This window comes from Pelodiscus sinensis, chromosome 8 (genome assembly GCF_052426305.1).
Source record: "Pelodiscus sinensis isolate ZL-2025 chromosome 8, ASM5242630v1, whole genome shotgun sequence".
NCBI classification, from domain to species: Eukaryota; Metazoa; Chordata; order Testudines; family Trionychidae; genus Pelodiscus; species Pelodiscus sinensis.
Genome location: NC_143059.1, coordinates 3,500,213 through 3,512,457, shown reverse-complemented (window position 1 = coordinate 3,512,457; position 12,245 = coordinate 3,500,213). Strand labels below are relative to the sequence as shown.

At 55.2% G+C, this 12,245-nt stretch overlaps 1 protein-coding gene across 3 annotated transcripts in view; it reads right to left on the bottom strand.

Moving 5' to 3' along the window:
• The window catches only part of TLL2 (tolloid like 2), a 72,464-nt gene that overhangs the window by 5,431 nt on the left and 54,788 nt on the right, over positions 1 to 12,245 (bottom strand). For all 3 annotated transcript variants that reach the window (XM_075934523.2, XM_075934526.2, XM_089780024.1), the window contains 7 exons: positions 10,131 to 10,276; positions 9,357 to 9,552; positions 8,271 to 8,396; positions 4,336 to 4,496; positions 3,166 to 3,346; positions 2,595 to 2,720; positions 340 to 467 (listed from right to left, as the gene is read on the bottom strand). In XM_075934523.2, coding sequence (XP_075790638.1) covers positions 340 to 467; positions 2,595 to 2,720; positions 3,166 to 3,346; positions 4,336 to 4,496; positions 8,271 to 8,396; positions 9,357 to 9,552; positions 10,131 to 10,276 — 1,064 coding nt within the window. The remainder of the gene's footprint in view (positions 1 to 339; positions 468 to 2,594; positions 2,721 to 3,165; positions 3,347 to 4,335; positions 4,497 to 8,270; positions 8,397 to 9,356; positions 9,553 to 10,130; positions 10,277 to 12,245) is intronic.

The following is a 12,245-nucleotide window of genomic DNA, read 5'->3' as shown; positions in this document are numbered from 1 at the left end:
TTGTGCTCACTCAGTAGCATTGGGGTGCATCGCAAACTGGGTTCCCTCTAAGCTGCGCAGCAGTACGGCTCGGTAGCTGTTTAATGAGCCCCGCCCAGGGGCTCAGGGCTCATGCACAGAGCTGCCTCGTTGGGGGAGGGGCTGCTGCTGTCGCTGAGGGAGAAGTGCTCCTCTCCAGGAGGCTCCTGGAGCCCAGCTGGGCTCATTCAGCCGTGCCGCCGCGCAGCTGAGGGGGAACGCTGGCCACAAACTCTGCCGAAGGAGTCTGGGCAACTAACGCCCCGGCACAAGCAGAAAAGCGGATGGAACCCCTCTTGGCTCCTCCCTGGGGTTACTCACGATTTTCACCCGGTGGCCAGGAGTGGCGGACACATTCCAGGTGCATTCCTTCCGGCTGGGGTACTTGTCGGGCCAGTTCGGACTTGCCATTGTTCCTTCTGCGCTGCTCACTTTGTGCTCGCAGCCCGCTAGAGAGAGAGGGAGGCACCTACTCAAGCCTCCGGAGCTGGAGCAGGCAAGAGGCTGCTCCCGAGCCGAAGCGGAGAGACTCTACCAGCCGCTGGGTAACACTGTGCCCACGGGAGGGCACGACCTGGGACCCCTGCATCTTTCAGATGGAGCTTCTGCTGCCAGAGCTACCACCCCCCTCTCTCAGCCTCGGCTGCAGCAGGGTCCCCGTGCCCTGTGGCTCAGGAACGACAAAGCACCACGCTGCCTGGGCCGGAGTTACAGTCTAGCTCCTGTGCCGTGCTGGGAGAGCAAAGGCCCGCCCTTGTCCCACGTGTAGTGCTTCCCCGCTGAACCCACGTGCCCTCTGCTCCCACCCTGGGCAGTAACCTCTCCCCCAGATCCGTCTCTCCCCCACCTCGCCCTCACTCCTGCGGTGTCTCTTAGGCACCGAGCCATTTGCGTGTCCATCGGAGGGCTGCTCAGGGTCGGTGTGAACGGAGGGAGCGGTCTCCATCCAGGATCCAGGCCTCTGTCCACAAAACCCCCGGCCGCGGGCGGTGGCCCATCTCAGCAGACACACCGAGCTGCAGGGTGCGCTAATTGCAGCTAGCTTGTCCTGCCCTCTGCTGTCCCCTTCTGGGGCTAAACACAAGACTCCAGATGCCGCGTCTCAGTCTGTTACCAGCCCGAGATTTGCTCTGACGCCAGTTTCTTCCTGCCGTGAGAGTTACGGGGCCGACCAGCACTCCAGCCTCAAGAACCACCACTGGCATTGCCCGCTGACCCTTTCAGTGGGGACTGGATCCGTAGCTGTTGCCAGACAATCCCGCGGATCAGGCAGACAGCGACGGAGAGGCACCTCTGCGGTGCCACCTACTTACAGAGACGGGCTGAAGCAAACTCCACAATAGCATTACATGCACAAATGATCCCTCTCCAGTCAACTCCTGGAGGAAGAGTGAATTGGTGTCACGGCACATAGCCACTCTCCTGGGACCTAATTAACTGCTGGCACCAATACACACACGGCCGTAAACTTCAGTGAAATGCCGTTTCTTCACTCCTGACCTGCCGCTCCCTCGGGGTTAGTGGGGGACCCACATTCCCCGACATTTGCAGAAGTTTTCTCGAGTCACATCACTTCCACCAGAGCCAGAAGGCAAAGAGTTTCACCGGAGATGCAGGGGGTCTGTCTAGGGATGCAAGAGATCAGTCGACGCCGATAAGCAGAAATGTGTCGGATGGTCGACTAGTGACACAACTAGTCGCTTCTCCCCCCCTTCCCTTGCTGCCTCTGTCAGAGAGAGGCAGCAAGTGGGGGGGAGCAGGAGCCGGTGCTGGGGGGAGCCGGCTTAAAAGCTGGTTCCTCCCAGCACCGTCTCCACGGGGGTCAGGGGAGGTAGAGGCACAGTAGAAACGGTGTGAGCAGGCCTGAAGCCATCTCCGCGTGCGCTGCTTCTGCTGCGATTCTGCTTTTGAAATATACGAGACCAGAGGGGTCCCCTGCTGGTCCCATGCTCCCTGCGGGGCTTCCTTTTGAAATGGACAAGATCCTCACTGGGTTTCTGCAGGGTTTCTGGTTTTGAACTGTAGCAAGCGCCTGGCAGGGCTTTTGCTACACTTCAAAGGCGGAGGATCCCTTATTGACTAGTCGATGGAAATCCCGTCGACAATTCGATTAGTGAACTAATCTAACTGTAACATCCCTAGGTCTGGCTACGCAGCCCATGGCAACAGGACTCCTGGCCTGGCTCCGCACACCTGGGCGTGCGCTGCCACGCTCAAACCAGCAGTGTCGATCCCGCAGCTCGGGCTCTGAAGTTTGGCGCTGGGGTTGCTCTGTAGCCCACAGACACGGGTTTCCCCACAGCCATGTCTACAGCGCCGGTGTGTGCCCTACGAGCTGCGTTCCACCGATCCAGGCTGGGGAGCTCCGTGGAGAGCTGCTGAACTCGGCACGGAAACTTAGTGGGAGCCGAGCCCTTCCTTCCCTCGTGCTCCTTGCACGAGGCAGGCTGGGAGCCGGTCCTTGGTGCATCTGCCGCAGGCTCCGTTCCCGTCCGTAGGCAGGACCGGCCCGTGGTTTGCTGCATGATTGACCTCACTCGGGGAGGGCCCCGTGGCTGCAGCGAGCGGCACCTCACCTTCTTTGCAGTCGCGCCCGTTCTCGTGCAGCATGAAGCCGTTCCTGCACTGGCAGGCGTAGCTCCCGAACGTGTTGACGCATTCGTCCTGACACCCGCCGTTGTCTTTGGAGCATTCGTCTTTATCTGGGGAGGGACAAAGTGGGGGGAAGCATGAGTCCATGCCGAGGGGAGGAAGCGGAGCCGATGATCACCCGGCACACTCTGCTAGGGCCGAGAACTCACCTAACTTTTTGCCCCTTCCCCCAACAAACTGTGAACAGACGAACACAGTCCTCCGGAGACCTGGCAGGCAAATTCACCAGTCCTAGCAAAAATACTCGCCCAGCTTTCAACCGGCAACCCTGTGTCATGCTCTCCGAGTGCCCACACTGGGTCAGACCAAAGGGCCTTCTAGCCCAGCATCCTGCCTTCCGACAGCAGCCGGCGCCAGCTGCCCCAGAGGGAATGAACAGAGCAGGGAATCATCATGTGATTCCTCCCCCGTCGCCCGTTCCCAGCCTCTGGCGAGCAGGACGAGCCGGCTGGCCGGCCCAGAGAGCTTTCATCCCCGAAGGACACAGCCGCGTACCGGAAAAGAAGTGGACTTTGAATCCCTTTTTGGATACCGCGTTGTCCGATTTGAACTCCAGCCTCAGGTTGTTGCTAGACGACGTGATCACTTCTGGCTTCTCCGAGCCGCAGAATTTGCCGTGGAGCTTGGAATTGGAGGCCAGCCCGCTGCGCACCTCCACGTAGTCGTACTTACAGACCTGCCAGGGGAGAGTCGGGCGTCAGAGCACGGGGGGCGCAGACACACACTGCAGTGCGGGTCTCCCTTTCCCGAGCGACACAGCAACTCACACTTTGCCTGCCGGTAAGGCTCTCCCAGCCCACAGTCTCTTACTATCATGAACTCCTCCCCTTCCCGCTCCAGCTTGTCATCTACAAGTTGAACCTCTCTAGTCCGGCACCCTCGGGGCCTGACTGGTGCTGAACCACGGGAGGTCAGTATTGTCTGGCAGCATTGCCTCCGCTGCCCCTGCTTACTGGGCTCTGAGAAGATCCGGAGGGGTAAACTAGAGCTAAATCACAGCCCAGCACACTGAGCGCCAGGACTGGTGGCTGTAAAACTGAATGGGGCTGCAGAAAACTTGGCCACACCCATGCTACGTGGACACCCGGCTACTTCAAATCACGCCGGACCACGGAGGTTGCCAGAGCAGAGAGTGTCGGACGAGAGAGGTTCCACCTGTACCACCACGGGGAGGGGAAGAGCGTCTACACACACCCGTTCCCCGGAGCAGCAGGGAGGGAGGAAGCCACGTGGTACTCTGCCCCCAGAACGCCCCCCCCCCCCACCAAGTGCTCTGGGGGGCAGAGCGTGGTTGGGGCCACTCTGGTGGTTTGGGAAGGCAGAGCCTCCCCCAACTAAGCCACCGGGCACCCATGTGTGTAAGCCGGAGGTTTGCAGGGTGGGGAGTGCCTGTAATAACAGCTGTAAGTGGAAATACCTCGGACAGCCACTGCCATAGGTGCAAGCTCATTTGTGACGGGACTAGCTCAGGACGGCTCCACTCCCGACCGAGGCACCAGATTCCTCTCATTCAAAAACGCCTCACTACCTGCTGCCTCTGGCTCGTTAAATCAAGGGCCGAGAAACACTGGGAAGCCCCCAAACCAGGCCATAACCCCAGGTCCCCCATCAGGAGCCGGGCCAGCCGAGAACCGCAGCTACCGACTCCCCGGACCGGCCACGTACCTCGTTGCCTTCCAGCTCAAAGACTTCAAACTGCAGAGAAATCCGGTACTGGGCAGGCGCCACCACCTGCCAGACACAGTTTTTGTTGGTGGGGTATTCCTTGGGCCAGCCGGGGCTCGTGATGGTCCCGTTGGGGTTGGTGATGAAGCCGCCACAGGCCGCTGGAGGGGAGACACACGGGCATAAGGGTTACCGCCTTCCAGCCAGGCAAAGAAGAGACGGAGCCGCGGTGTCCCTTAGGAAACCAGTCAGCGCTTGTTGGGGGCAACCACCGGGCCAGGGCCTGTGTTCTCAATCCTGGGATGGGTTGTAAACTCGCCGAGAGCGGGGAGAAAATGGAAAATCGCTTCCGGCCGCATCCTTGGCTAATAAACACCAGCGCAGCTCCACCAGAGTAGCCGGACCTTTGCCGGTCTAGGCCTGCTGAGGGTCCCGCCCTGGATATCGCAGGAGCCTTTCGGGATTGGTCACTACTCAATTTTTCACCTCAGGTTCAGTGACAGCCAATTAACTTGAGGGCGGGAACGTGACTGGGCGGGCCACTGTGGGGATTGCTCGTGTGTTCGTTCTAGGCCACGCAGGGTGGCTCTTCATGCTACAGAGCTGCCTAGAACCAATGTTTGTAGCCTTCCTCAAGCAGGCCAGGTGTGCCCAAGGGAGCCTTTACAAATATTACGTGTACCGCCGCGGACGTGGCAATCGATTAACTCGAGTCTGAAAACGTCATAAGAACGGTCAGGTTGGGTCAGGCCAAAGGTCCATCCAGCCCAGTGTCCTGTCGGCCCACAGCGCCAAGGCCAGGTGCCCCAGAGGGAGTGAACAGAACCGGGAATCATCCAGTGATCCCTCTCTGTCACCTATCCCCAGCTACTGACAAATAGAGGCTGGGGACACCATTCCTGCCCATCCTAGCTAATAGCCATTGATTGGACCTATCCTCCATGAATCTATCTAGCTCTTTCTTGAACCCTGTCTTCACAACATCCTCTGGCAAGGAGTTCCACGGGTTAACTGTGCGCTGCGTGAAGAAAAACTTCCTTTTGTTTGTTTTAAACGTCTACTAAAGGCAAACCCTTTGGTGGTTTGTTATCCACCTCGACACCAGGAGAAGGTTCTCTCACACACACACACACACCTACCTTTTTCCTAGCAAAGCTAAAGCCAGTGTGGTTGTGGTGACTTAGGGCTGCTGATGGGGTGAAGGGGAAAAGGGGGTCAGAGCCCAGAAATTTAAGAGGGTTCAGGGCTGCCAGCCACCCCCACTGCTACCATGGCAGTGGTCTGGACCTCCGGGCCCTTTTAAACCTCTCCCTAATGTCCCCAGCAGTGCTGAAGGACTGACTGGGGGAGGCTAGCCCCAGCCCCGCCCCTTCTGTCTGAGGCTCCGCCCCTTCTGGCTGGCCCAGCACCGGTTCCCCTCAGGCCCCGGTGCAGTCTCTTATCCGCCCTACAGAGCAAGCAAACACGAGAGAGCTCGTCTTGGCCTTCGTTTCCTAGCGCCCCGTCAGCACGGCGCTGTTTTATGGGCTTCTCAGAGTTCAAAGGCTGACCTGGCCCTGCGCGCGTTCCCTCTAGAAGAGCCAGCCGCAAAACAACGCATCTGACGGAACAGCCGTGCATTCCAGCCAGCTGCCAGTCCCCGCCCGGCAGCTGAAGGCCAGGGGCTGTTCACGTCCCCCACCACCTGCCCTTTCACTTGGGCCTACGCTCAGCTGAGAGCGCAAGACACAGACCTCCCCCCACCCCAACTCTGCTAAGGGATCCAGACCCTGGTCTGAATTCTGTTAATATTGGCTAGACATTTTCAGCAAGGCTCAGAGGGGACCCATGGAGGCAGGACTGTTGTATTCTCTCCCGACAGATTCTCCGTGCTGTCACGCTGGGTGTGTCCAGACGATAGCTCTCTGTCGACAGAGGGATGTAGATTAGGCATGTCGAAATCGCTAATAAAGCAGGGATTTAAATATCTAATATTAGTTGGGATTGGTCCTGCCTAGAGCAGGGGGCTGGACTTGATGACCTTCTGAGGTCTCTTCCAGCTCTCTGGTTCTATGATCTTGCGCTTCATTAGCATAAACACAGCTGCCACTTTTTTCCCAGCACGGAGCTTTTTTGTAAAAAACAGCCATCTAGATGTGGATCTGTTGAAAATAAACCCTTTTTCGACAGATCCTGTATTCACAGGAAACAGGTTTATTTTCGACAGATCCACATCTAGGCTGCTTTTTTTTTTTTTTTTCCCGAAAAAGCTCAGGGTCGGGAAAAAACAGCAGCCATGTTTATGCTAATGAAGCACGGGATATTTAAATCCCTGCTTCATTCGCAGTTTCGATGTGCTTGATTTGCATCCCTCTGTCGACAGAGGGATGCAGTTTAGACATAGCTCCAGTGCATAATGCGCCCCTCAGCCAGGCCTGAAGCAGCAAAAGCAATCTCTGTTACATATGCCATGCAGGGGGCTGGGTCGGGGGCCGGGGACTCACTGAAAAAAAAAAAAAATCACACAAAAGTGAGAGCAAAGAAAAAAAAAAACAACCACCCCTCTCTGACTGAGAAACTTGTGAATTGGATAGAGAGAGATATACCTGTCTCCTAGGACTGGAAGGGACCTTGAGAGGTCATTGAGTCCAGTCCCCTGCCCTCACGGCAGGACCAAGCACCATCCCTGACAGATTTACCCTGGATCCCTAAATAGCCCCCTCAAGGATTGAACTCCCAACCGTGGGTTTAGCAGGCCAGTGCTCAAACCACAGAGCTAACCCTCCCTCCCTGGCTTGCCTGACTCCAGCCTGCGAGGATCAGGCCCCTCCCCCCTCAGTTACAGGGGAGATGGGGGGGATGGACCGCCCAGCACGAGCTCCCCGATGCTGGAGAAAGGGGAGCCCTGAGCCTCAGGAGCCGGCTCCAGGCAAGTTAGAGGCTGGAGCCGGCCCCTGGGCCTTAGCTTCCCCGCCCCGGGAGGTTTCAAAGGCCACGTCCCCGTTTCCTGTAAGGTAGACGAATTGAAGAGAAAGTAGTTCTAGACCAATCCAGGCCGTGCCAGTCGCATCATGCACAGGCGCCATCTCACGCAGAGCGACTTTCAGCATCCCTCGGCACGAGCCTACCTCCGCTGCCATTACGATCCGTGCCAGGCCTCCCCGCTGGGGGCAGAACCAAAGGAGGCCCAAAAAGGGGGGTGGGTGTTGAAGCACTTGCTCATTCTGCTCACGACTCCCAAACTGGTGCTCAAATAAGGGGCGGAAACCCGAGAAGAGCAGGGAGGGGATTGTCTCATTGGGGCAGGGCTGCGTGGTCCGTGCTGGCTACCTCGTGTTTAAAGACATCCGCCCGTTATAGCTAGGACCGGGTGAAAAATTCCCCTCAAAACTTTCCAGCCAAACCACTGGGGCTTTGGTTGCAGGTTTTTCATGGGACGTTTCTGCTTTCCGGGGGGCGTGTACATTTGCAGGGCAAAACTGACCACCCAGAAACCAAAACTTTTTTGGTTCCAGCATCCAGCTGAACTATTTTGCTGCTGGCATCTGCCACGGTGACCCGCCACAGTGCCTCTGCTCCCCCTTCTTTTCAGTGGCCTAGGCTCCCCCCTTCGGGCCTCATCCCCCACCGGGCACAGCGGCCTCTCCCTCACCCAGAACTGACATGCTGGCGTGCCCTGGAAGATGCAGGCCAATCAACCCAGCAAGGAGAATGGGATAACACAGGATTAAAATATTTTGGCTTTCGGACAGAATCAATCACACTTCCTTTTGTCACTGAAAAAAATCGACGTTTTCCACGGAAAATTCTGAGGAAACCGTAATTTGTTTGTGTCAACATTTTTCCGTGAGGGGGGAGGGGCAGGGAACCATTTTCAAACCACGTTTGCTTAACTCTTCTTAACCGTGGCGCCCTCCCCTCCCCCAGTCACGCGCCCCGCTCTGCAGGATACTGACCCTCACAGCCTTTTTTATCCCCCGTCAGCTCGTAGCCAGGTTCACAGGCGCACTTGTAGCTGCCCAGGGTGTTCACGCAGCGCTGTTCACACCCACCGTTGTCCGGCCGAGAACATTCGTCCACCTCTGTGGGGAAGCAAAGGCGACACTTCAAGCTCTCCTCATGGGCCACAGGAGCAGTGGAAGAGGTCTAGAGGGGCTACAACAGTCCTGCCCTTACCAAGTAAGGGGCTTACAATTAGCATCACCAGCCTACTGGTCATTGCTCAATTCCTGACGACAAAGGAGCCCCCCGGAGGTAGGGATGTAATAGCGCAGTCCATTAACCGATAAGCAAAGCTATAGGTTAATGCTATAGACAACATGCATTTCCTCCCCCCTTGCCAGTACGTTTCTTAGCAGGCTGGCCAGCAGCCCGGCTCAGTCCAGGGTCCGGGACCTACCCCTCCAACAACTCTGCACTTAAAGTGTATTAGGAGCCAGGTGGGCAGACAAGCTGGCTCAGTTCCAGCTCGCGCTGGGTCCAGGAGGTCAGACTTGCCTTCGACAGGGGCTGCTGCCTCTGTATCAGAGGCAGCAGCATGGGGCAACAGGCAGCCGGTCCATGAGGGGAGCTGGTTTTTCAACTGGCGCCCCTCGTGGACCAGCTCCCGCCTGGCACCCCACGCTGCTGCCTCTGATACAGAGGCAGCAGCATGGAGTGGCAAGGGGGCTCCTCGGGAGTGGGGCTGGAGCAAACTGGCTGCCGGCCCCACCCCCGGGGACTGTAGAATAGTCAAGCAACAGATAAGCATTCTTGAGGTTAATCAACTATTCAATTAACCAATAGGTGAGAACTACAACAACAAGCTGGCAGGAGACTTTCCCCTTTAATAAGGACCTATGGAGGCTTCAGTTTAAGCTGTACTATCCCAAGCAGCTTGCGTCCCCAGTTGAGACAGAGGCCGTGTGTTGATCTTTGCCTGTCGGCCACACCGCTAAACTCTTTGGCCTGCACTTGAGTCATGGGACGTTCCTGGGAGAGGGGTTGAAAATGTCTCTTGTGGAGAAGTTTCATCTCAATGAAACCCACTTCGGGTCCGGTACCTTTGAAGAAGTTGGCTGCAAACCCTGCTTTGTTGATGGACCCATCGGAGGCAAACTTCATCCACACTTGATTGGAGCTGGATTTGATATCTTCTGGCTTCTCGTAGCCGCAAAAGTGTCCGATCAAAGGGCTGTCCTCGGTAGGGCCGTCTCGGATTTCCAGGTAGTCATAAGCACAGCTGTCGTGCCTCTCAATCTGCAGCGGGAAAAGGAACACACCAGGGGAGGTTACCCACTTTGCTCAGCCCAGTCAGACTCTGGTTCGCTTGAAAGGATCAAAAGGCACACGTGGATTCGGTCCAGTCAGGATATAGCTCTCTGGCGCAGCTGAATTAGGGCATTGGAAAGTGCGGGAGATGGTAAGAGGGGGCTCCTCAGGAGGTTACGATCAGCCTACCAATCTACAGAGCACGCTACTGGTTGCATGCTTTAGATTGCCCGCTTAGTTGAATGTGTAATTGACGAATATGTGCACGGACAGAACCCACCACTGGGACCCTTGAATACACACAACAGCGAATGTGCTGGCAAGCGGCGTGCGGTCCTCAGATAAGACCTGCACAGGTAGATTATCTGAAGGAGCAGCAAAGGCGTCAAGGTGCAATGCACGCTTTTCTCTGATGCAAGTGGCATCAGGATGGGCTGGAAATAATTTTCTAAAACAACCACGTCGGCGGGGGAAGTCCCCAATGTTACAAAACGTACGTTCTTTGCCACGCTCCCTTTTTACCGTCTCTCGGCTGGCCGTGTTCGCACCCAACTCAAACCTCTCACCTCAAATGCTTGGAACATGAGTCCTACATGAAAGCCCTCGGAAACCGTGACCTTCCAGATGCACTCTTTGGATGGCCGGTAGTCGTCTGGGTAATTGGGAGACTGAATCTGGCCAGCGTCCTTGTGAATTTCTCCACCACAGATTGCTTCAGGAAAAAAAACCACACCACACGTTGATGGGATTACACATGGTTTCCTCACCGAATGCCTGCTCCCAAAACACCCTCTCCCCTTTCAAATCTATGCTAACCACATTCCTTCTACCCAGGTCCCAAACAAATCATAAAAGGTATAAAAAAATCAAACATGAGTCCTCCTTGCGCCTCTTGTTTTACTATATCCAGCCCCAAGGATATCAGCTGTCTGGGGCAGGAATTGTTTGGCTACTTGGGCCAGTTCACTACCACTAATTTAATTGTCAAGTGAATAATAGCAATCCTCCATGGAAGCAGCGTTAAAGCCCATAGGAGAAAAATAACATGGAATCCTACCACTAGACGGCGCTGTCTGCAAACAGTTTAATGGAGGTCACGAGAAAAAACAATTCCATCTCTTCCAAAAAAAGTGTTCCGAAGTCAGGATAGGGACCGATAACGGACCCAGCCAATTCCCCGTTGTTAGATCATCCTTTATCACTCCCTTTCCCCCCACCCCACTGAGCTGGAATCAAGGGATCCGTTCCCAACATGTTACACCACCACCCCACTGCAAAACAGAACGCAAACCGTGTTAAACACACAAATCTGCGTAACTGCCTTTTGGTGACAAACTGATGAGAGCGTTTACACCGCAGTGCAACTTTTGTCGGGGAAAACACTCAGTTTTGGTGACAAAAACTTCCAGCCCTGTGAGGGACACTTTTCCTTTTCTCCTCCCTTTATTGTCAACAAATAGCCAGCTTGGACTCTGCTGTTTGTTTTGTTGAGAGAACTGGCTGCTGTGAGTATCCCACAATGCCTGCCCTGATGGCGCTGCTCAGCGTTTTGTGATCTCTGCTTCCCTAACTCTTATCTAATACTTTTTGGCAACAATTTTCGAAGCACTTCCCACAGGATGTCAGTATCATTAATCCAATTTTACAAATGGGGAAACTGAGGCAGACCAGTGGCGGAGCCCTCTGTGTGCACGTACTCATGTGGAAGAGCATATGCATACAGCCCACGTAAAGACACTTTTCACAGTGTAAACATTTCAGGAAAGAGTCCGCGATCCAAACCAGATCTGTGCCTTTGCGCTAAATCCTGTAGGTGTCAGACTTCAGGCATTCTAGTTTTAAAGCCTTGATCTATAGCTTCAGCGACAGCTCGGCCCGACCTTCTGAATCCTGCTCAGGGTTGTTTGAAGCCTTCCAGTGTGGGGTTGGGAGGGGGGCTGGTGCATTTCGTGCTTTTTGATAGTTTAAATCAGTTGCATTCTTTCTGAAAGGCTCCTGCCAGTTAACCAGCTAGACAACAGCACAAAGTGTTGTATCTGCCTTCCGGGTATTTTCAGCAGGGAGCGACACGACAAGTGGGTGCTTCAGACGGGTAGTAAATGAGTCCTAGATCCAGCCCAAGAGCTAAGTGAAACACACAGAGATCCATGTGCCTCACCTGTTCTGAAAATTACTTAAATTTCTGATCTCCCTGGTTTTGGTCCCCAGTAATTACTCTGGCAGACAGGGAAAGCAACAATAGAAACGTAAGCAGCAAAATCAGTGCGGGAAAAAAAGCTCTTACAAGGGGAAAAAGCTCTCCAAATATTTAACAGAAAGGGGTGAAAGCCTTGCTAATTGCTAGGAAAAGGTTCAGACCTCCAGCTCTCGGGGACATTGCATTGCCAACGCTCAACTGCCCAGATCCATGTCACGGAGAACCAGCCTCCGAAACGTCTATATAACAACCCCCTGCAAAGCCACCTTTCCCCCCCTCCCGCCTTGCAGCTGATCGCACCCTTACCCCGCAGCCTGTGGATTGCAGTAACAGCCACAGTCCCCAGGCTGGTGTTGGCAGGGAAAAAGGAAATCTGTCTTGCTTGCAAACTAGTGGGAGAAGCAAAACGAAACCCTCCTTTTGTGAAAAAATGCTGGTTTTTCATCCCCACATGTCCACACCAGACCCCCTTTATTTTTCTAAA